At 36.8% G+C, this 24,182-nt stretch overlaps 1 protein-coding gene across 1 annotated transcript in view; it reads right to left on the minus strand.

The window, feature by feature from the left end:
* Positions 1-23,797, minus strand: part of TUSC3 (tumor suppressor candidate 3) — a 114,268-nt gene extending 90,471 nt beyond the window's left edge. The window contains exon 1 of the mRNA XM_058803263.1: positions 23,666-23,797. Within this exon, the coding sequence (XP_058659246.1) occupies positions 23,666-23,794 (129 nt within the window). The 5' untranslated portion in view covers positions 23,795-23,797. The remainder of the gene's footprint in view (positions 1-23,665) is intronic.
* Between the last annotated feature and the right edge of the window lie 385 nt (positions 23,798-24,182).

Genomic DNA, 24,182 nt, shown 5'->3' on the forward strand with positions numbered 1-24,182 from the left:
TTTCAAGACCTAAACCTGTCAAGAAATAATAAGCTTCAATTCTGTAAAAGACCAAGGAGAGATCTATGATTATTCTGCATCTAAAATTTAGGTAAACAAAACCACTTTTAAAGAGCAGAGTGCTTAAGGACAGAGAAAAAAATAGAGAGAAAAAATCATTTGGTGGTTTGTTTTTTGTGGGTGATTTTAAGGAGTAGGTTGATATAGAATAATGAAAAATATAAAGGAGAAAGGAAGCATGATTATAAAATCTAACATTCTACAGACCTATCCTAGAGCTTTGCTTTGAAAAGTTAGAATAATAAATCTGAGAAGCACTTTCCCTATTTTTTTTCCCAGCTGAAAAAGAGACACTTTTCCTAATTTTACCGAGAATCACTTTTCCTGATTACCTTAATGCACACATATATTCTCTTTACATGCCAACACCATCATCATAGGAATATAACGAAGGCAGTACCAGCTCAGGCCACAAGTCAGCCTAGTTCATGTGCAACAGTGGATTCCCACAGAACCAGGTACCATTGCAGCTGCTAACCAAACAGATATACTAGTATATATCTTCCCAACATTCATAATTTGCATCTCAAGGATATGCTGAGGTAGAAAATACCATCTTTGTATTTAAAATAATTCAACCAAGAATTAACACTGAAAAATTACTTAAGTCAAAGGCTACATAATCTTTAAAAGCTAAGCAATTCATAAGTGAATAAATTTGCACACATTCTTGTCCTGTCTTGGAAGCTAGCTGAAAAAGATTTAACATAGCTAATTTAACATATTATCCAATATTTAAATATTTTAATTTTGGTATCTGCAGTCTTTAAGGTCAATATTAGGCACTAGTTAAGCACACCACCTTCCAGCTCCCCTCTCTCAATTCCCATTCAACTGAGATTTTCAAGTCGGTTTGGCAAATAAAAAATGGATCTCAGAAATGCTTACCTATAGCCTGGGGAATGAACAGAAATGGTTTCCCTACAAAAAGTTTTCCCTATTGAGTGTGTCCATACTCCACTTACTCCTATGGAAAGAGACATGCCACTCTCTAAGACAGCCACTTCTCTAGTTCCTTTACAAATTCTGCTGTAGCCATAATAAAGAACTAACAAAGTTTGCCAGTTAGAAGACAGGACACATTGCCACTACTATTTTTTACAGTAGCACAATGGTCTAAGTTAAAGCAGGTGCTATTGGAAGGAAAACTCAGGAAAACTGAAACAGTAACTGACCCAAAAGCACAGAATGGTTCTGATCTGTTCACTTCTCAATTTAACAAGACAAAATCATTAATAGAGATAACCTAAGAGACATGTTAACTAGTGGAAGATCAAGTGAGAAAAATCTTCGATAAGCTTACACCCCTCCTGCTCCCTGAAGTAGACTAAGAGGGAGGATCTTCTGACAGATAAAGAATAATTGCTATAGAAAGGAAGATTAAATAGTCCTGAAACCAATTGTAAGTGATAAGTAAGTAAAAGCACATCAATAGCTTAGCAACAGAATTGGTGAATATTCATGGAACATGGAAGAACAAACATTAAATCACCTCATTACAAGGAAAAATGCCAATCAGGAATATTGACATTGGTTGCACCACTTTAAATATAATCAGTCTGGGAGACTTTTATCACAGAAACTTCTTGCAGACTTAAAAACATGACAGAGAAAAAGCAAATAGTACTTATCAATTTATTCCAGTTTTCATCTGGCACAATTTACACTCCATGTTGTTCAAGGGAGTCAGGGTTTCACAGTTCAAGAGCTGGACATTAAAAAAATACATTTTCTACAGAACTGTACTATTCATTCTGTCAAAATTTCCTTTTCTGTGCATTATATATGTGCATGTGCCTAACTAAAATTCTCAATGTACAGAATTAGTTTGCCCCCTCTATATTTAGAAGAAAACAGGTATGAAAAACTCTTATTCTGACAAGCCTAAAGATGAGTAAAGTCATAGGAATTACATTCAAGTTCAAGAAATCCACTGCAGACATTTCAACTCCTCCCTGAATATTCAGTGAAATAATACATCAGTGACCACAGGGAGGAGAAAGCATCACCAGAAATTAGATGCAAGTACTGCCCTAATCCCTACAGACACAAAGACTGAGAATACACTTTATCTCCATTTGACAGAAACCTATCCTTTTACAAGAACACAACATATTTGCTATAAAGTTTTAGGTCTGAATCACATTTAAAAATAAGTATGAGGCATTACTTTCCAATTTACTTTGCTGCTACACAAGTCCTTATCTCCCACTCCAAGAATGTAGCTAAACTGAATAGAATTTACTCTGCAAAACAATGTATATAGGACACAATAAATACAAATACAAAAAAAAAATTAAAAATAACGCAGTTAAACATTCTGCATTATGTATACACATGGACTTACACATGCAGGACTGAAACTGGATGATATTAACCGAGAACACAAATGGGTTGCTTTATACACACACTCCAACTTGACTGAAATAATCTGACTGCCTAAGTAACTTACTATTAGTTTGGCTCGCTGACTTTGGCCAAATACCCAATAATTTATTTCTGAGGCACACAGAAGAGACCATATTTTCCTGAAAAAGTACTTCTTTGTCAAAAACTATGTAAATGAGTGGTTCAAAAGACAAATAAGAGTGCAGAAAGGCAAGTATTTAAAGATTTCATAACATAGAACAGACATGGCTTGTGAGCCAGATGGCTTTTTACCAACTGCTTGTAAAAGGGGCTGGGAGAAATAATCTGTAGCATGACTAAGTCAATTTGCAGATACACAGTTCTGTCTTCAGGATAAGTAACCAGAATTTGTAACACAAGTAAAGCTTCGTATTTATACAAAATCAAATACTCTGTTTGAGGCACATTAACAGTTCCCATTTAGAAGAGAGTTAACCAATGAGAAAAAAATTAACTCTCCTGGTACTTCTAATAGGCATTTAAACAGATCATCAAGGAGAAGTAGCAATATGCAAAAATAAAGCCATTTTCAGACAACTGAAACTCAAAATTTGAATGAATACAAGAAGTTTCAGGAAAGGGTATATTTTAAAAACATTAATGCAAAAAGGCAATGTTTTCAGAGAGGTTGCAGGTTTTAAAGGAAAATTATCCTAGAGAGAATTCAGTTCCTCAATAAACTGTACAAATCCCTTAGAGCAAGCTCCACTATCTGCTGATCATTCCTCACAGTCCATACTACAGTTCCTTTTTAATTTTATACCTTTTTCAACACCCACTGCCAGGAAAATATCCACTTTTCCCATGGATATTAATGTGAACAAAGAGAGGTAAGTACCATTGACTTACTGATGGCAGACTGGGCCACCACAACTGTGGGGGCAGAGGAGTAGAATACAGAATGGAAAAGAAATTGAATTTCTTCTTGCAGGAAGATTTCCAGGAGATATTCTAAAAGGAGCACAGGATCAACAAGGATACGGGGAGGAAAGCAGACCTGGAAAATGGTCAAGGGGTACAAGGACAAAGGATGCAAGCTTCTGCCACGTGTACAGCATATGGCTGAACAGTATCCTCTAGTATGTGCTACGAAGCTGAAAGAAGCAGGAAGTTTACATTTAAAGTGTTAAATAAAAACCTGCAACAGAATCCATGACAACTGTACTGAACTCACAATTGAGTGAGTTCAGTGCAACCTTTGAACTGCAGAACAATATATTTCCTTGATATTACTGACACAGAATTTATAAGCCAAAATACATTGTTCAGCATTCAAGTATAATATTATAGTTCCACTTGCATTGAAGCAGATGTGTAAAGGAATTGTTCTTTGGTATTGTCATTATTTATGTAATAAGAGCACTAAGAAATCCTAATCAAGGAGCAGAATTTAATTGTGTGTTACTGGAGAAGTACATTAGAGACAGTTGTTGTCCCTAAGAGTTTGAAAGCTGCAAGTCAAAGAAGACAAAACATGTTATTTGTTTGTTTATATATTCCTACAAACAGAATATAAGAGAACCAGTGAAGACCATGGATTAACATGGTTCACAGTTGCTTCGCCACATTTTTTGTCTAAACACAGACAAGATTTTAGAAACTTGAGAGCAAAATGGATTCAAAGAGTAATTTAAAAAAACACAGTATTTGCAGTGCTTTGTGATGAGCTGTTTCAATAGGAAAATATTATTAAAATGAATCCAGACATACCTGTCTTTAAGATTTAAATGAATGGACAACAAAGAAGATTCAGGATAATGAAAAGCAAGAAGTTGATACAAAGATTGGTTACACACAGAAAGGATAAAGTAAAATATCTTTGGTAACTTTTGTTTATTATTCATAGTTGCAGAAGGAAATGATGTGTAATCTGTCAGATATACTGATGGACTAGGGCTAGAAAACAAACAAAAGACAGATGTGGTAAGTAAAACACTGTCATTTCTGCAAGTTGTCAAAGCAGCCATTGCCTTAATATTCATTAACTGTAGAGAATCTTTATTTTATCCCCGAAGCCCTAATTATTGTGAACCCACACTGTCATCTACATTTTTTTGCAAGACTGCATCCTCTCCCTTTTCAGAAAACTTAATTAAATCTTTAATAAGCCAGTATAAATGTAAAGGATGTGGAAAACATAATATCACCTTATGCATATTTATTAAATTTTTGCAAACCTTAAAGCATTTCTCCCCAAATTAATGGTATGGAAAAAATTGATTTTAGTTTACCTACCAATTTCTCTTCTTGCAATAGTTCCATCTGTTAGTTCTCATGGCAGGGACCTTGGTACTAAAGAGCATCTGAATATAGTTTGCAGAAGCTGGTATCAAGCCCACAGCTGATCACTTCCTCAGGTAATTGATTAAAATAATCCTGTTTTAATCATTGTGTGAAATTAAGCATGAAATCTACCCACCCTCAGCAAGTGGACAGCCTTATTTTCATATGCTTGCACAAACTGTAGCATAAAATGCAGCTTAAGATCATCAAGGAAGTTACCAATGACATTCTAGTGGTGTTACCATGATATAAATATGAATTATGGCGTTGAAACTGGTGATAGTATAAGTGCAATTCCTAAAAATACTTATTCTAGTACAGTTACTTCAGGCAACTCATTAGACCTCTTTGACAAGCAAAGATCCTAAGATAGATTTGACAGATCACTGAACTGCATGCATGCATGCAAATAATCTTCTCCTAAGAACAAACACTACTCTCAAATAATATTAGCATATTTAAGCCATCTAGGGGGCAAAGGAGGACAAAACAATGTTCAAATGTTCCAAAGAATTGAAAAAGTGCACTAGTTTTGGAGAAATTACATGAGCTCTAAAAAAAAAATTAATCCTAATTCCAACTTTGAAGCTTGTGATGAAAACCCTATAAATTAATTGATTGATTAGACATCTGCACACTGTTGATTTCCTCTGGTTGTGGAAAATTTAACAGCTATGAAAGCATGACTTGCATTATTCATCTGATCTAAGTTTGAGATCTACAAATGGCATTTATAATGTCAGCACCAAATTTCAGTGCTGAGCATTCCGATAAAACATTTGGCTAATATTTTAAAAAACTATATCAAACCACCTTTCAACTACCCAAAGCCCAATGATTAACAAGATAGTGGATCTAGCCTATCACTCAGCAGGGCATGTTTTGTTCATCAGCAGTGATATAAGAAATGGTTATCATTACCTATTGATGGCCTATCCCATGCCAGTATGATAAACATATGCAATAATATAACTGGCTAATTACTTCATTTCTTCATTCTAAAATTGCTCTCTCCTCATCAGCTTAGAATTGGTATTAATTTTCCAATGGCTGCCATTCTCCCCTCATCCCCCCTCATCACAGTATTTCAGGATGATCTTGTAGAAGTGACCTTCACACTTTGTTCCCAGGCACACCGAGCAATCAGGTGGGTGAGTACAGCATAGAGAAATACTGCACCATTAGTTTTTAATCACAGGAAATAACCCATGTCATGCATAAACCTACTTGTCTCTCTCCAAATGACTGATGGAAGATGACCAATATATTAGACTGAAAAAAGACTTCTAGAATTATCTAATTTTAAAAAAATTATATGAAATTATCATCTCTTATCAGTTACTTAAAGATCTAATAAGTATTCACTGCAGCACCATTGCTTTTATCAAGATGTAATACAGTTTCAATTAAAATAGTTTTAAAAATCATACATTCTTGATACTTAAAATTGTTTTTACAATTTCTTGATACTTAAAATTCTAAATGTTGTAGAGGTCATCCTCAAAACATAGTTAAATTCAGAAGTTTCCATGGGCTGCTGAGGGCATTATCCAGTTTATAAAGTCTACAAGGATGGAGATTCTGCAACTTCTAAAGATATCCTCTTCATTATTAATTATTTTTTCCTTTTAATTTTCACTGAAAATTTCCTTCTTCCTGCACCTCCTGGCTGTCTCTGTCATTTCACTATGCAAATTACTAGATTATGAATAACACAACCATTCCTTGTGTTTCTTGGAAAAAACCTGAAGAAAAAAAATTAAGAGCTCTGAACTTTCAATTCAGAAACTGCAGTATTTTCAGATTGACAGTTATCCACAAAAGGGAATAATCCCTGTTCAAAGCATGTACAATATAAAACCAACACAATCTGAAAAACTGATTAAGTTTTATATGCCATATCAGCTATGTCTGTGCATAGGAAGAACCAAATGTGTTTATCATAATAGTAACATACAAGTCCAGTTCTGAAAATTTACATCTCTTCTAAGTCAAACAGGTAATGTCCAATTCAAAGGCCAAACAATCAGAGATTTACTCCTAGGTCAATGTTACTTAATTACTCTCAGTCCCAGAAAGCTGAAACTACATTCACAGTCTAAGACTATCATCAATAAAAGATCCAGATATCAACTCAATTATCATTAAAGAAGTATGTGCTTCAGTAAAAGAATGGGCTCCTATGCAGCTGCAGTACAGGGGCCAATATTTGGCAGAGTCTTAGTGCAGTATACAGTGGAAAAAGGAGAATGTTACTCTTAAGAATGATGACCCACTGTGAAGAACATGTTTCCATACTACACTGATTAAGATGTAAACAAATCCCCTCCACAGAGATGGTAAAAACATTATGGCAATCCAATTTGTGCATGGCAAAATATAGGTCTGATTACATAATAAGTTTGAATATAAATGATTTGGCAGCTTCACTTCATTCAATATTCATGGTTAAGAGATAGAAAAAAAATCTACTTCAGGCCAGAAGCGATTCTTGTAAAAGAACAAATTAACTATGAAGCAAAGTAGCTGTAAAGCCTTTTGAAGAGTAACTATTCAGTAAATTCGGAAGTGTGTCAAATGGACAACACTGCTCTAGATAGTAGGAGAGATGAAAAGCACTTGCTTTCTTTGACAGCAAAATACCTGGCAAAGATGAAGATTAATAAAATGAAAAGGCATGAGCTGTAAGACTTGTCAATCCTCTCTCAATGCAGTTGTAACTACAGATGTAGATTCCTTAACAGCATCATTCTGTAAAGCATGGAGAGAGACATGCAAGACCTGGGATTGATGAACTACTTATGACTGAGCATTCCTCATGGAGAGATCCATTAGTGGAAAACACTAGGCTCAAGAAGACCAGAACTGAAAACAGTGGAAGAGTGGAAGATCACAGGTTGGTGAGGAGATAACCCATTTGCAGATGTCCTTAGGAAAAAAAATACTGGATTAGGTGAACTTCGACTGAATGACTTAAGCCATTCTTACCCATCTTATGTTGAGATCCTAGATGATTTGATGTTATAAAATATTCAAAGCACAAAATAGTTTTAAACCACTGCTCAGAAAGAAATTTAAAAAGAAAATATATCTTCTGATTATCGTAATATGGCACATGGTTTCCTGTTCTGGGAAGAGATATCATCTGAACCATTTTCATGCAACAGAACACAACAACAGGACAGAGATCACTTCCATAAGGGCTCCTGTCAATAGATGGATAATAAGAGAGGCAATGATTAGAGCTTAATGAATGAGAATCATTCCTTTTATATATTAGAGCAGAGAGTGATCATGATGAGATCAGAATCCATTACTAGCTTTATTTATTTCAGGGAACTGCAATAAGGACTGAAGCAGGAAAAATAAAAGCATTTAAAAGAGATCATATTGTTTTGATAGCATTTCACACCATGTCATCCCATTTTTCTTCTCCAAGTGTAGCAAAGTACAAAGAATTAATAGAGCTAATTCACGCAGACTAGCTTGAATTTTCAGGGAAGAAATGCAAACTTAAAACCTACAACTCACAATGAAGCCCTTCAAGCCAAAAGCAAGGAACTTATTAAATCTCAAAGACAAAAGAAGGTCATAGACAAAAAGAATCATGAAGAGTCTCTGGAGTGTCTGAGAACTACCACACTTTATGCCATGATTAGAAAAGTCGGGTCCAACAGAATAACAATCTGTGTTGAATATCTGTAAAACTGAATGTCCTTTAGTATCTTATGGTTAGAAATAGTAATTGGGGTATCTGAAAGATTTATCCTTCTTGTTACTTTGCAGTGTTTGGAAACACAAGGAGAGCACATGACACTTGTAAATGTAACAATCAGAACAGTATGAGTAGGAATTTCCACAGAGAAAACCTGAATCACATGAAACAGTAACTGAGTATTTTCTTCTGCAGTGCGAACTGCAAGATAACTTTCTAAACAGTGACTTTTCATCTTGGAAACAAATGAATGATTGATTCAAGAGCAAGTTTAAAAAGTTAAAAGCTGAAAAATAAATAATAAAAAAAGAGATTCTTAAATTTCTGTCTTCACTGCAAAGGGTATAGACCTGGAAGGAAAGCTGACACAAGGCAAATAACTGAATTGAGAATGAGTACAGCATTCAGTCAACTCAGCAACAGGGAGAAACTCAAATCATGACTGAAATAGGCTGATGGAAACAGGAGAAAGAAGAAAATAGTACGACCTAGTCTTTCTTGAGTGCTGTCAACTGAGCCCATCTGGGTCCTGACAGGACATACTTGTATAAATATCAGCACTAAATGTGCACATGGTCTCTGATTTTAGAACAAATCACACAGATCAGAAGAGAAAAGATAAGCACCAAATAATGAAATCAAACCCTTGATTCCTTTCCACACTTGTCTCCAGATATTATGATTACAGGTATGCCTTCTGCTCCCACTCCAAAGAAATCCCGAGGGTTTACAGGAAGGAACAACAGAAAAATTTCTAAACAATACAGATCTCTTCAGAGATATCAAAATTTTACTCAACCTACTTTTGCATTTCATTCATCTCTCTCCTTAGAGGAGAGCAAAATCTGACAATCTCTCTTAGAACAACAGATATAAAACAGATTGTGGGAATACTTTTAAAATCCATCTGTACATACCAAGAAGAATAGAATATTGAAAAGAAGGGAAAATTTTGAAATACCAAAATTCTTGAGAAGAACGTTATAAATACTGTAGAAAAGATGAAACTAAAGGCTCTAAGGAAAAATATCTAGATAATCACAGAAGTGTGACAGTAATTCAAAAGTACGATGACAAAAAATATACAAAGGAAAACCATCATATGAGGAAAAAGTAGAATAACAGGGAGTTACAACATGAATAAACAGATTGGAAGAAAAAGAATGCAGTATTACACTGAAGGCAAGACACATTCAGCCTGAAGTGAATGTAGGCAGTCTGAAATTTGTCTTTGAACAGACTAGATAACAATTTTTGGCAGAAAATACACACGTAACTTTCCCTAGGGCAGCCACGAATGTTCCAGGATGAAGTCTGCTCTTTGAGTTGAGCAGGCTTTAAGTTCGCATCAATATATGTGAATATTCCATTTCTAGAGAAAACAGCAAAAGCTAGGATAATAACAAAAAACTAAAAACAATAGGAATTAAATTATAAGAATCAATCCACACACAAACAAAAAAAAACCCCACCATCTGGGTCATAGGAAGAAAATAAGGAGATTTTTAGGTTAAACAGGATATGAATGTAGTCGCAGGAAGAATAAAAGTAACTTTTCCTGTACCAAGTGGAATTTGAGGCTCGTGAATCTGCATTTTATAAAAGCCCAGAGGGTTTTGAAAATAAGCTATACCTTGAAAAACAGAAGAAAAGAAAACAGGTGAAAAAGGCAATGAAAAACTGTATTAGAAGATGACGAAAAATGTCAAAAGTCTGCAGAATCCCTATCAGAGGAAGGATACAAGATTATAAGAGACAAATCCACTATTATGTTTTTCTTTATGAGTATTATGGCTAGAGCTGCATAAAATTAGAAAAATACGCACCCTTGCATCCACACTTTTTCAAGACTATATCATGCTGGCATTGTCACAGTTTTAAAAGACACCAGGGAAACTGGGTTTTTTGACCTATGTGCAACCATAAATATTTGATGGACTTCTATTATACATTCAGTTTGTTCTGCTTTCAGAAACTATCATAACACACCCAACTCAATTTAATAAATCCTTTTAAGTCTAACAGACTTTTGCAGATTGACAAAACCTATCATGAGCACTTACAGAACTTTTTTCCAAAATTAAATTAACTAAATTTTACACATTATTTGCTACTAAGAAAGGCATAGAGCACATAAAGACCACTACTTTTCCAAGAAGGATTGAAAACAATTTGTGTTGCCATACCTCAGAAATAACAAAAAAAAAAAAAAAAAAAAGAGAGAAAAGAAAATAAAGGTAAAGGCAATGTATACTCCTTTCTTTGCTATGAAATGGAAAAAGCAAGAAAAAAGGGAAGCATCATCCTTTACAGTTTATAAAATGGACAAGCAACCAAAGAAGTTACACAGAAAACCAGTTACCTATCCAACAATTGAATTCAAATACCTAAAATCTGCAGATGACTTCAGCATTAGGGGCAGTCCTATCAATGTCTCTCTCTCAAGCTGAAAAGGTAAGACAGCAAATTTCTTTCTTCTACAAGGACTTCAGAAAGTAGTATTGTGTTTCATTGCTTCACATGAAATTAATGAAAGACCATTTTGGTTTCAAAGCCAACTCTTCCAAGTTTTTTTTTCCAAACATCAATCTGCTTTAGGATACTATCAGTAATTACCAAACACAATCAAAAATATATACAGCACTTGACATGGTTTACAATAGCAACATGATCCAGCCAATTTAATGGACAACCTACTATCAGAACAAAAGGGAAGGGTTCAAAGTAAAGCATGAGAATAAAAATCCTACTTCATAATAAAGAAAATTCAAATTTTCTATTCTTGCCAGAAATGACAAATTGTAACACAGAAATGTTCATATGATACAACTAATCACTACAATTTGGATTCAAATTCGAACTGTTGATTTTTCCTTCTTCCTTTTCAAGATATGCAAAACCATCCTTTTCCTTGTTTTTTCTTATGATACAACATTTCAATAAAGAGATTCTACATGCAAGTTTAAAAAGCTAGAAAAGTGGGCAGTAGAGAAAGTTTTGAAGGTATCACAATTAGTTGAGTGTAAGCTTCACTTTTAAAAATTAGAAAATGTACACGTTACAGCCACTGCATCTATTTTAATGAATGTTTCAGAGTATTATCTCCCCTAACACTTTCTTCAAACTTTTCATCACAACTCATCGTCATTGGGAGAGAAATCTGCATCTACCCTCACATTACTTCACTGTCAATTGATTGCTAATCATTATTCATAAATTCTTCGCCACAGCAGACATTGACTCTCAATAGTTTTATTTAATTATGCCATCCATTCATTGGTCACTTTATTGTCACAATTTCCTAGCAAATTCTGTTTCTCAGGAGGCAAAACCACACACATAAATATGACAGAACCACCAAGTTCAGCATTCTTCCTCGTGCCTAGTACCTTTAACCTCTCTCAGCCATCCACATGAGGTTCTGGCACCCTTGCCATTTACCCATACATTAAGAAACAGAAGTATCAGTTTCCTGAGCAGGATTTCCTTTAATCAGAATACTACCTTCCCAGTAAGTAGTTCATTAGAACAGAAAGGACATAACATGGTGCTAAGTTAATTAATGGATTCAGCGGTACAACAGGAGGTAGACAATCTCCAGTGGCAGATAAAGCACTTAATCCTTTTAATATAAAATAATTACTTTTCACTTTTATATCTATTTCTGAGTAGTTTAAGGAAAAACTATTCATAGATACCAGCACATCATTTTTATCTAAATAAAAAAAATGCAATTAGTAGGACTAAAGCAGAAGTTCATTGTGGAATATTAAATCATGACTGTACAAGCAGTCAGAAAGCTTTAATGCAAAACCTAATGGTGTTAATATGTTAATTACTGTTTAAACACCAATACTCAGCATTATTTTCTACGTTGAATATTAAAAATTCAGTTACCTTATAGTGACTAACTCAATAAGTCATATTGACGAAACTGGAGGTTAAATTAATGTCTACATTAGAAAAATAAAAATATGATGTGCTTACTAAAATTACATTTAATTCTCATAAAAATATTCTCATACTATCATGAAGTCTATATTTTTACCTTTTGAAATTAGCTTCTAAAATCCACATGAAATCAAATTTCTAATTCTACATCTTTTTCATTTTTAGAAAAAGTTGCTATAGTTCTAATGATGGAAGCCAGCTAAAAGTGTCTCTCTAAGCCCCTTTTAAAGCACACTTTTTAAATTTTTTGAAGAGTCAACATTCAGTGTAAAGACTTGAGTAAAGACGTGTTTCCTCCAGAACATTTTTACTATCAAAACAGTTGATTAGATTCAGGAAAAGTTCCATTTTCACTTGGGAGAAGTACAGACATCAAATTACTTTTGAAAACAAAGCTGCTGTATCAGCTAATGAACTTGTAATTTTCTCCCTCACAGCCAAGCAAGCATGAGTTCTGCATGACAGCACAATGCATTCACTGCTCAGAAAAACTGATATTGCTATAACTGAACAGCTTCAGCTGGATTTTTTAATCACTTAAGACACATGCCAATAGACCAATACACTAACAGAACCAGAACTAGATCACTTTAATATGGTGGGACAAAAAATGAAATGAAAGAATAAAGTTCTATTTCCTATGATTCTACATGTCATCTGAATGTGCAATATATATATATATGCATTTACAACCTCTCTAACATTGTGCACTTGAGTCTCTTGTAAAATGAACACCATACCTGTCCTAACTTTATGAAGGGGATAAGGAGGGAAATATTCAGTTCTTACACAGGTGGGACCATCTTCATCAGTACTGTGCCCTACAGGTGGCTAAAGCTCCAATACTAACATAACAAAATTCTAGACTGGGGTGACTTAAGGCATCATTGCTTCCTGGCATAGCTCACTTGCTAATATGTTTTCTACAGTATAAAAAATTTTGCACTAAAATTCATCAGCTTTAGTGCCTCTCCTCTCATTTATCATTTTATTAAAACAAAGTCAAAGAATGTGGCATTTGACCACCTATAAATCATTAAATTGTTGTGCTATACACTCGTTTTCTTGGTATCTGTTCTACAGATAGAGGTAAAGAGGTACTTAGATTATTCCACACATAGCAGTTAATTGAGGAATTTGGATCTACAGCAAACAGAAATGAAAACCAGAGTGGACAACTCTAAAGTTGAACAAGCTTCTCCTGTCTGCCACAAGGTACTTACAAAACATACTAAATTTTGTGTTATCTCCCCTTGCTTGGATATTACTTTCTTGTAATATCCAAATGGCCTGGAATACTGAAATAAAAATGCAGATTTGAGAGCCTTTATGTTCCCACCAAGACCACTACTACCTTTAAATATTCCAGGGCTGGCTCTTCGAGCACTGTGCATAGTGCACTCTGTACTTAGTTCCTTCAGCCACCTCCACTGCCACACAAAATTACAACTGAGAAGGTGATAGCTGCTTAAACAGAGAAAGCAAGAGTACAGAGGTTACCCTGAGAAGCCTTCACTACTTTAAAGTAACCTTGATTTCTTCCATTGCCCTCCCAACTGGTTTGGCAGGCAGTACTCATGTCCAGATGGTGGGCAAGTAAACCTACTTGAACAGATTGTATTACAATGTTTTACACTGAACAGTTATTGGATTAAATGTATAAATAGCTGTGGGAACCCAGGACTTTCCTCTTTCAAATGATCATCATTCAGCCAGAAAATTATCTTCCTCTTGTCACTCCTCTGTGCCCAGCGAATTCTGCAACATTGTACAAACCTCTGTGTTGGTGTAAAAGGACAGTTCAGAGTGTGAACAATGCTCTAGAGGGGGAAAACAACTGCTATACTTCGGAGCAGGAACCTTTTGAATTATTACAATAATGAAGATCACCTTAACAGATCCAAGCACCCAAAGGAACAGACAAGTGTTCAGGGTACTTTATGTGAAGCAGCATAAAATTTCCCAGAAATCAAATTAATATCAACTGCTCCCACTGTATCAGTTTCCCAGACATGCTTTAACCATAATGCTACTGTGGAAGAGGCTGAGATGTCACATTTAATTGAAAATTTAACTCCTATTGTGAATGTTACAAGTTCATAGCACACAATGACTTAAGGAAGCTCAGTTTCTGTGCACAGAATGGGCTAAAATACAAGATGTCAAATCAGATGAGGACTGTCCCTCCTTATGCACTAAAGTAGAACTTCAGGTAACTATTACTTTCATAGAAATTGCACTATGTTAGCAGCCTCAGAAACCAATATGCAGTTACATGAGGGCATTTTAGTTAAAGTTTTACTCTGAAAGCTACATTCTCCATGAACTCTAGTTAAAGCACTTTGATCATTTATAGCACCTAGAGTTACAGGACAAAAACGCACAGACATCAACACCAAAGCAAATGCTATTTCATCTAGCCCATCATCATGATGCTATTTCAACTAGTGTAAATATGTATGTGCATATTCAGGCACACAGCCCCACATCTCCACTGACTGATTTATTCAGCTTACAGGAAACAAAAAAATGAAAAAGCTTACAATGCATTTGAAGGGGAAAATAATTAGCAATGCCCCTGACAGACTACAGGGAGAAATGTTCAGATCCCTTGAAGTTGCAAAGTAGAGCTTAAGGGGTAACTAGGAAATTAGGTGAAAGAATGTAGAAGTAAACATTAGATTGTAAATGTAGCTGGAACCAGTGGATAAACCAGTGGATAATGAGGAACCTAAGTGGTTTTGTGGCATTCATGTAACAAAAAAAAAGAGTGCATGCCCTAAGAGAAGTTCCAGACAAGGTCCCTTAAAATTGTGGGAGCTCACAGTGAATATGACCACCTTTAGATGATCCTCTAAGAACATAAAAAAATTTCCAGTAAGGGGCAAAGACACATAAACTCATTCTAGGAAAAGTGGTGTTTATGTATTAGCTTGGAAATATGTTGTATTGACCATGTACAGTCACGGTGGAATAAATACCCCGTTGTAAAATTTCATAATACACGTTCAAAAAGAGGAAAAATACTGTGAATGTGTGCGGCACTAATAATAATATAAAATGCCTGATTTCTAATACTTCACATTGTGAGAGAACAATTATTCTCTGGCTGATTTCACTATCATCCCAAACCATAAAAAGAATAAAGGAAATAAAGAACAATTATAATATCTGGAGTCTGTCCAGCAGGTATCAATAACTTTATCTTTTCTTCTAAAAAAATTGCCCTCTAAAGAAGTTAGTGCACTGCTATCAACTAATAGAGATTTGAAAAAAAATTAGACAAGAGCTTCTATTAATAACTAGCTTAGAAGCAAAAGTATGTCACAAGAGAAGAAAAATATTTTTGCAATAACTTCAGCATTAATGCACCATTCGTGTCCTTTTCATAACAATTCCTATCTCATCTACTCAATGTGCTGTCACATTGCCACTAACTGAATCCAGCAGCGGGGGACAAGCAAGAGGCATAACAGTTGTACATCTTCAATTTTGGACTGAGCTTCTTGGAAATGGCATTCTTGAAATTCCCATGAAATTCCTGCCATTTATTTTCCATTTCAGTTGAAGCTTTAGTAAAAATCAGGCATAGAATAGAAAAATGGAAAAAGTTTCCACTGAAATGTTTTAGACCTGAGCCATCAGCTATTAAGAGTACAAACCATGGCTAAATTATTTAGAAGTGTGATGCAAAAAATAATATAGAATTCAGATAACTTTACTAGTTTCTATGCTCTAACAGATTTCAGAAGGATTTAAGAATTCTTTACTTCTGATTACATTTGATCATTGATCATTGGCTTAATAGTTTTTGTTTTCCCATACACACGTTTTCTATCCTTCAGCCCAATGATAAAAAAAGAAATCCTACTTTATCAAAGAAATTAACTTCATCAAGTTCCCTTTATTTTCCAAAACACAGGAAAAACAGGAAACAATGTTCAGGAAACATGTGATGGTATTTCCATTTAAGTCACAAGAATGTGTAATGTTACACCAGACAGAAGATTTGCACATCTTGAAGCTAACTTGTTTTCCACTGACTAGATCTGAGGATAGAAATTAACCAAGTTCATCAACCACAGGCATCTGCAACACAGTAATTCTACTTCACATCCAACTTTTAAGTTGCACAGACATTGCAGTAATGGAGGAGAAAATTCTCAATGACCTCTAGGCCTCTGAGCATGCCCTACACTTTAACATGCCAGACTTGGCCATGAGATCATTTATAGCCCCACTTAAGAATCAGATAAAGGAGGTGGCAAGTGCATTAGTTTCCCCAGGCATCACCTGAAAATACCCAATAACTGAAGACATCCTGGTAAAAGGTATCACAAAGGATTCACTTGAAAACAAAAAGAGTGCAGGAGTTTGTGCACTCTTCTAAATTTCAGTTTTTGACTCAAGTAGGGTGAAGTGTATTCACTATTATCTTCACCCATGTGAAAGCATTCAGGTCCCACATCTCAAAATCCCTGAAAGCTATCCTATAAACCATAATCAATAAGCACGCTTATACCATCTCACATGACCTGAACAGAAACCAGAATACATACCACCTTAACCACATCACCTTCAGTACATCACCATGTACTTAAAGAAAAAGAAAACACTACTCTAATCAAGTTATTATATTATTATTTTGATTTTTAGTTGTTATTATTGTTAAGGACCATGTACATAATCCACACTGAAGAATCAGCATACGTGGTCATCACTACCTTCTCCTTCTGCAGCTGAAGAGTACACAATACTTTATCAGCACATATTCTGAACAGCACAGCTTTTACAGTTTTGACTTTAGCATCCACATTCTGGAGAATTATAAGATTTCAGAAACATCCTCTTGCATTTTGTATTCCCTAGTTCAAGATCACTGACTACAAAGAGTACTGGTACTGTGACCTATGATGAGGTGCTATACTCTTAATTAAATTGCTTTACAATTCCCTCACCTAATTGCAGCCTGAATTCCTCTCCTTGGAAAGACACCTAAACATATGTAGATACAGCTAATTTATTCCTTCACTGTATGTAGCTCTAGCCCTGTAACTCCTAGGGTATCTAGAAGAGCATTACCTAGGTCAGTCAAACAGCCACAGGTATTCTATCCATATTAAAATACCTTCTTAATCTTTCTAGATAACCTTGAAAAAAACAAAGTAGAGAAAGGAACTGTGTCTCAAAAAAATCTGTCGGCTTAGCTTTCTCACTCCCTACATTAATTTCCTGTGTAGAATCTGAATCTCCAGCTATGTCTTTTATAGAAAGACAAAGATTCATACTAAAATACTTTAATAGGATTAAAAAGAAAAATAATTTTAAGTTTCATATTTTTAGTGTATCAGTATTCCAGTGAATCTAGTAATAATGGATCAAATGGAATTTCTATTTCACTGCAGTTTACTACCAAAAATACAAGACGGTCATATGTAGATAAGTAAGAGAAGTAAAAAGAACAAAATATTTTAAGTAACAATTTGAACCACTGAAGCAAGCAAAGACAAAGCAGCTACAATTACCAAGGAAAGTTTAAACAATACCAATCAAAAAATACCTTTCCTACTTTATTGTTAAAAGGACCATATTCCTCAGCATAGTGCAGAAAATCACTGTAATATAACAAGTCATTATACTAAACACTCTTGCAGGACAGCAAAGTCTTGAGTTAAAGGCCCAACTTTGGATTCAGAATGCAACCAGCCACTGACAAGATCTGAGACACAAAATGTGTGAAAAAGCCTGAATGTGTATGTCTGACCAGAAAATAGGAAAACATAAAGGGAATTAGCTAATTAATTAACTGAGTAACTGTCAATTATTTTTCATTAAAAACAGGCTAAGTATCAAAAGACTTCACAAAACAATCAAGTTGACAAAAATGCCTAGTATAAATTATTTTAAAAGTCCCAGAAATGAACCTTGAACTATAAATGAGAATTTTATAGTATTACCTAAACTTTTACTTGACAAGCTCAAAAATCTACATTGAGGAGATATTTGCATCGCTCAGACATGAATATATACGCAGTGAAATCTCAAAAAAGCTAAACAGAAATGTCAATATCTGATTGATTCAGTAGACTGTCATAATTGGTCTTTTTAAGGCAATTGGTTAACAAAAGCAGTTGAACATGCTATTTTTTTAATAGTAGAGAAGACAGCAATAGTGATTTGAAACTATGAAAAAGCCAAAGTAAAAGCAGAGTAGAAAATGGTTTCTATCCTTCAAGAAGCAGATGCTACAGCCTATAACCCTGAGCAGCTCTGTGAGCTCAGAATGTCATTCCAGAGGGACCGCATAACTGTAATTACCACTTCTGTTATGGACTTGATATACAAAATGTTCTATGCAACACAGCCAAACTCTGCTAAGCTTAATGACCAGTTCCTCTGAAAATCAAAAATTAGTTGCTTTAGATTCAGCAGCAAAGGATAAGAAAAATTAATGGAATGGCATAGTTAGGCTAAGGACTGCAATTCCTTAAAAAGAGATTATGAACTTGGAGTATTCCAGAATGGTATTATCAGATACAAAATAAAGTAAAATCCTAATAGCAAATCCTATTAGGTGGGAGAACAGTCTGTCCAGAGAAATGCTGGTCCTGCTCCTACTTTAGCCCCCAGGAGGAAGAGTGTTTTCATGAAGAAGCCTGTGATAGCAAGGGTACAAATCTTTTGCTACTCTATTTAGCAGATTTATTAGAGCAAGAGAATGAGGCCCAAACCAAATACCAGGTAAAGGTCCTTCTTTAGTTCTGGCCATTATCTTAGCCAATAAAATGTGACCTTGAAAACACTTCTAAAAACCAAGAGAATAAATCTGAAGACCCAAACCAATATCCAAAAACCCCAGTGCTTTCCACCCAGTGCTTAGAATTAAAAATTCTAATTCCACTAACTCATTTTTCCAGAGCATGTAGAATTTAAGCAGATACAATCTGTATTTTCCTTGTGGTTGCACAGGATGTGCTGTATAAATAGTTATAGAACAGAACAGGGGAAAAGATCAATTATGTCACTGATGTGTCTTATGACAGCAAGGATGCCAGAGACATCTGGGACAAAAGGTTTCAGTAACCCAATCACAAAATGCCATCAGGCCACTAGAGGCATCCCTTATTTCACTTATTGTATGCAGTCACTGAAGTTTTCTACACAGATTGGTCAAAGCCAGAACTGCTAGTCAATTTTGCCAAAGTTTTGCAAAACTTTAGTTAATTAGAAATAAAGGAGAGAGGGATATAGATGTTTTATGGGGTTGTAAAAAACAGCAGAGAAAAGGAATTCTTGCAAATATTGTTTTTCCTCTATGCTGTCCCCATTCTTTTTAGGACAAGAGTAGAGAAAAACATTTAGAATTGCATTTAATGAGTTTTATATTTTCAGGCATGGGTTAGAACTTATTTCACTTCAAACTGAGAACACTTAATTTAAAGCTTTAAGCATTGTTTTAAAAAAGCCTATCTCTACTGTAGCAATAGTTAAAATGTCCACTTACATAAATGCATACAAAATCTCCACTTAAAATACATCTTTAAAATTATTTGAAGGCAAATCTACAGTGAGGCCTGAGTTTCCCTCCACAGATTCAAGCTTTGCCACATCTCAATTTTTAATAAAGTTTTTAAAGAGAAGTCTGTAATTGGTGTAACTGCCAAACACTTTCATGCATCCTGTGTCAAAAGCAAAAACATGCAGTGCTCCACAGTCTGGAGACCAAACTCGAAATTTTCACAACCACAAGATGAAGAAGGCTTTATATTCAAGTTTAATTTTAAACAGAATTTCAGTAGACCAAGAAGAAAAACTTAGGTTTTAATTATCACTGTTATTTAAATAATATAAGAGATCTTGAAAAATGGAGAATTTATTTTTTAAACTATAAGTAAAATTGAATATATGCTAAACACTTCCCATTCACCACAAACTTTTTTTCCTCCTTTCCTTTTCTCCACTCGCTTTACCATGTTCCCTAATACACCTTTCAATTAAATACACACACAGAACACTGAACAGAAGAAAAGAATGTTAGAGATCATTGAAAACAGCACTAAGAGATAAAGTAAGAAACTAAGTAGTATTCTTTCAATTCTGGAGCAAGACCAAGGACAGCAGGTTTTGCTGGCCCTAGGTCTGAATGGGTGAGAATTGCCACCTTTATGGTGAACCACTATCAGAAATTAGATGGGAAAAACATTTTTAAGTGGAAGATGCCATTCTGGCTGCAACATGGAAATAATCAATAACTGCAAATAAACACAACAGGCTCACTATGAAAGGAAAACAAAAACTCATGGTGCAGAAACAAGGGGATAGTGCCAATCTATCCCAGTTACTTTCATATAAAACAGGAAAATATGATCAAGACTGAAGACTCTCTCAGAAAAATTACCATATTTAACACCTTAAGCCTTAAAAAAACATACAGCTGCTTCTATTTAATTTTAAAAATAACAACTAAACAAACAATAACTTGTTCTTTATGGTCATGATGAGGGGAAGTACTTTTCAAGTAATCAAGTTTGGTTTTTTTTAAAACTTGGATTGGGAAACCAGTTTCTTCTCTCTAGTCCTTTACCTCTCTTTCTGGACAACCATGTCAACAAACACAAACACAAAGCACAGAGAAAGCAGGAAACTGAGATGTGGGTTGATTTTATCTCATGAGATACACATTTCAACCCCACTACATTAGCTTTTCTCTTGCAGTGTCACTTCGAAACAATTCAGTGTGTGTTCGACCATTTTTCCAACTTCCCAAAAACAAGCTGTGTATAGAACATCTTCAGTTCACTTAACACATTTAACTTCCATCACCTTTACCTGTTTCCACTGTGCTTCTGGACAGTGGTGTGAACAGCAGTGTCCCACAGCACAATATCCTGCACTCTTTCAATTCACATAATTTTCCTCAGAACAGTTTTAAAATGTTACTTCCAAACTACTTGCTGTAATTACAAGTCCCATTTTTCACATACAGATGTTTTCCTCATTAAAGATATTGGGTAAACTACTACAGCTTTTAACATGAAGGTTATGGGGCAAGAAGAGTCAGATTTTAGCTCTAACATATACAACACAGAAGCATGCAGTGTATAAAACCCTGAGAAAAACCAAGTTATACTTTATTTTAAGCTTGCATTTAAAGCGAAGCAAGAACGTACAATTTTGTAATAGTTTCTGTAAAGATGCAGTCATAGATACTATGCCTATGTCAACATAAAGCCAAGGGTTTGTCTGTATGAGCAATCTGTTGTCTTAAAAGCAAAATATTAAACAGAAATGGAAAATGGCAGCAAAAAGATCCAGAAGACTGGGATGTGTTAGTTTAAATCAGTTAACAAGGAAAACACTGAATAACAAGCTTTACAGAGGAGAAATACCTGCTTGAACTGCAATACCAAATAGGTGGACAAATAAACAAGCATTTCCATCCTATTATGTACCACCTCCACAGTAGGACTGGGAAACTTTCTAAAAAGTAGTTGTACATGTCTATTTTAATTTGCCATTATTTACTTGTTAGGAAAAGGATCTCACTTAAAAGATAGATTATTTCAGCTATCTTGGTAGCACAGCTGGCGCTCCACATGAAAGTGTCAACAAAAGTTGCAGTGCCAGCACATCACAGCAAGAGAGAATCAAGTGTCAAACATTAAACACATTTTATTAAGGAAACCTAATAAGTTAAAGTTTTGAAAAGAAGTTAATTATAGCAGCAGAAGGGCAACACATTTACTGCTTACTCATTCCAGAAAGAGTGGAAAAGGCAATGAATGCCTAGAGTGAAGGTGTTCATTTTTCACAGTGATGCTCAAGGGATTTATTTCAATTATCAGATTACTTATCTTGCTAAGACCAGAGTCCCACCACTATTTAAATACTTAAATAAGAATTTTACATACTAACTTTGGCCTTGCAAAATCATAGAATATTGTGAGTTGGAAGGGACATTGAGTCTAACTCCCAGCTTCATGCAGGGCAATCTAAAAGTCAAACCACATGCACAAAAATGTTGTCCATATGTCTCCTGAACACCTACAGGTTTGGGGAAATGACCACTTCCCTGGGTACCTTATTGTGTGCCCAACCACTCTCTCAGTTAGGATCTCTTTCCTAACACCACAATTGTACTCCTCCTGAAGTAGATTTAAGTAATTCCTTCCATTCTTGTCACTGGACACCAGTGGGAAGTCATCCTTGTTCTTTTACATCTTTAGCTTGTAAGCCTTAATAACCTACATAGTTCTTTAAAGAAAAACAAAACAAACAAAATCCTAGAATTTGGACCATCCTTCTCTTTGTCTGAGCTGCTAGTTCAGAGACAGAATCAGCTGTAAAAACTCTACAGTTTGGTTAAAAGCTAACTCCTCCCATAAATGAAGTTATAGTGACACTGTAGAGACTACTGGGTGGCCTAGCACTTAGCAGGCAAAAGCCTGGCCTGAAATCTAGGGTAACCTGGGAAGAGAAGCACAGGCAGCTTTAGCAGCATTGAAATCTGGAAAAGGCACGTATGTACACTACACATTTTTGCACACTTCCCTATTTTAATACAAAAGTTGGTGAAGATAAGCTGTTGATATGAATCTGAAAACTGCTCCTTCCTCCACGTCTCCCTTACCCAGAGGACAGCTCGAACAGAGCACCATCACCTTCACCTGCACTCACACACACACACCTGCGGCCATCGCTTTGATGCTCGTTATTAACTCAGGGCATTTCGTTCCCTTGGCACCACAAACACGGGTTTAACTTCCACCTCCCGCGGGCTCCTCGCCCCGCCGGGCTGCCAGGCCCCTCTAGCCCACCGCAGCCCAGCGGAGCCCGGCGCAGGAGGGGGGCTTTGCTCAGCACCGGCCATTTCAAGGCCCAGGGCAGCGCAGGGCACGGGCACGGGCCCGGGCACGGACAGCACGCTGGGCACGGACAGCACGCTGGGCACGGACAGCACGCTGGGCACCGCCATCCCGCCGCTCCTCCCTGCGCTGCCGCTGCCCTGGAAACGCCGCCGCCGCCGGCGGCCATCACCTCCGAGCGGGGCAGGGCAGGGCAGGGGCACCGCCTGCCCGGCGCCTCCCGCCCCACCGGCGCCCCGCTCGGGGCTGGGGAAGGAGCGGGGCAGGCAGAGCGCGGGAGGCGCCGGGCGGACGGATGGGGACATGGGGACTCCGGAGAGGGAGGCAGCGCGACAGGGCACCTCCGGCCGGGCGCGATGGCGAAAGAAGCGAACGTCTCTACCTCCTTCTTTTTCTGTCCTCCCCCGAGCTGTCCGCAGAGGAGGAGCAGGAGCAGCAGCAGCCGCAGGGGGAGGCAGCCCCCGGCCGGCAGGTGCGGCAGCGGCCGCGCTGCCCCGGCACCCAGCGCCATGTTCCGCCCCCGCCGACGGCACCTGCCGCACCGCCACGCTGAGCCGGCCCGCGCCCGGCCAATCGCAGCGCCCCGCGGCGCGGAGCCGCCTGGGAAATGTAGTTCTGCGGGCACTGAGGGGCAGGCTCGGCTCGACTCGGTGCGGGTGCTGCGGGCAGCGCTACGGTTCCGCCCGGCCCGGAGAGTTCCGCATGTCCTGGGAGGGTTCCGCACGTCCTGGGGGCTCTCCTCGCCCGGGGAGTTCTGCCTGCCCGGTGGGTTCCTTCCTTCCGCCCGCCCGGGGGGTTCCGCCCGCCCAGGGGAGGTTCTGCCGGCCCGAGTGGTTCTGGCCGCCCTGGTGGGGGGTTCTGCTCGACCGGGGAGTTCTATCTGCCCGGGCTCAGCTTCG

The sequence above is a fragment of the Ammospiza caudacuta genome, chromosome 4 (genome assembly GCF_027887145.1).
Source record: "Ammospiza caudacuta isolate bAmmCau1 chromosome 4, bAmmCau1.pri, whole genome shotgun sequence".
Taxonomy (NCBI): Eukaryota; Metazoa; Chordata; class Aves; order Passeriformes; family Passerellidae; genus Ammospiza; species Ammospiza caudacuta.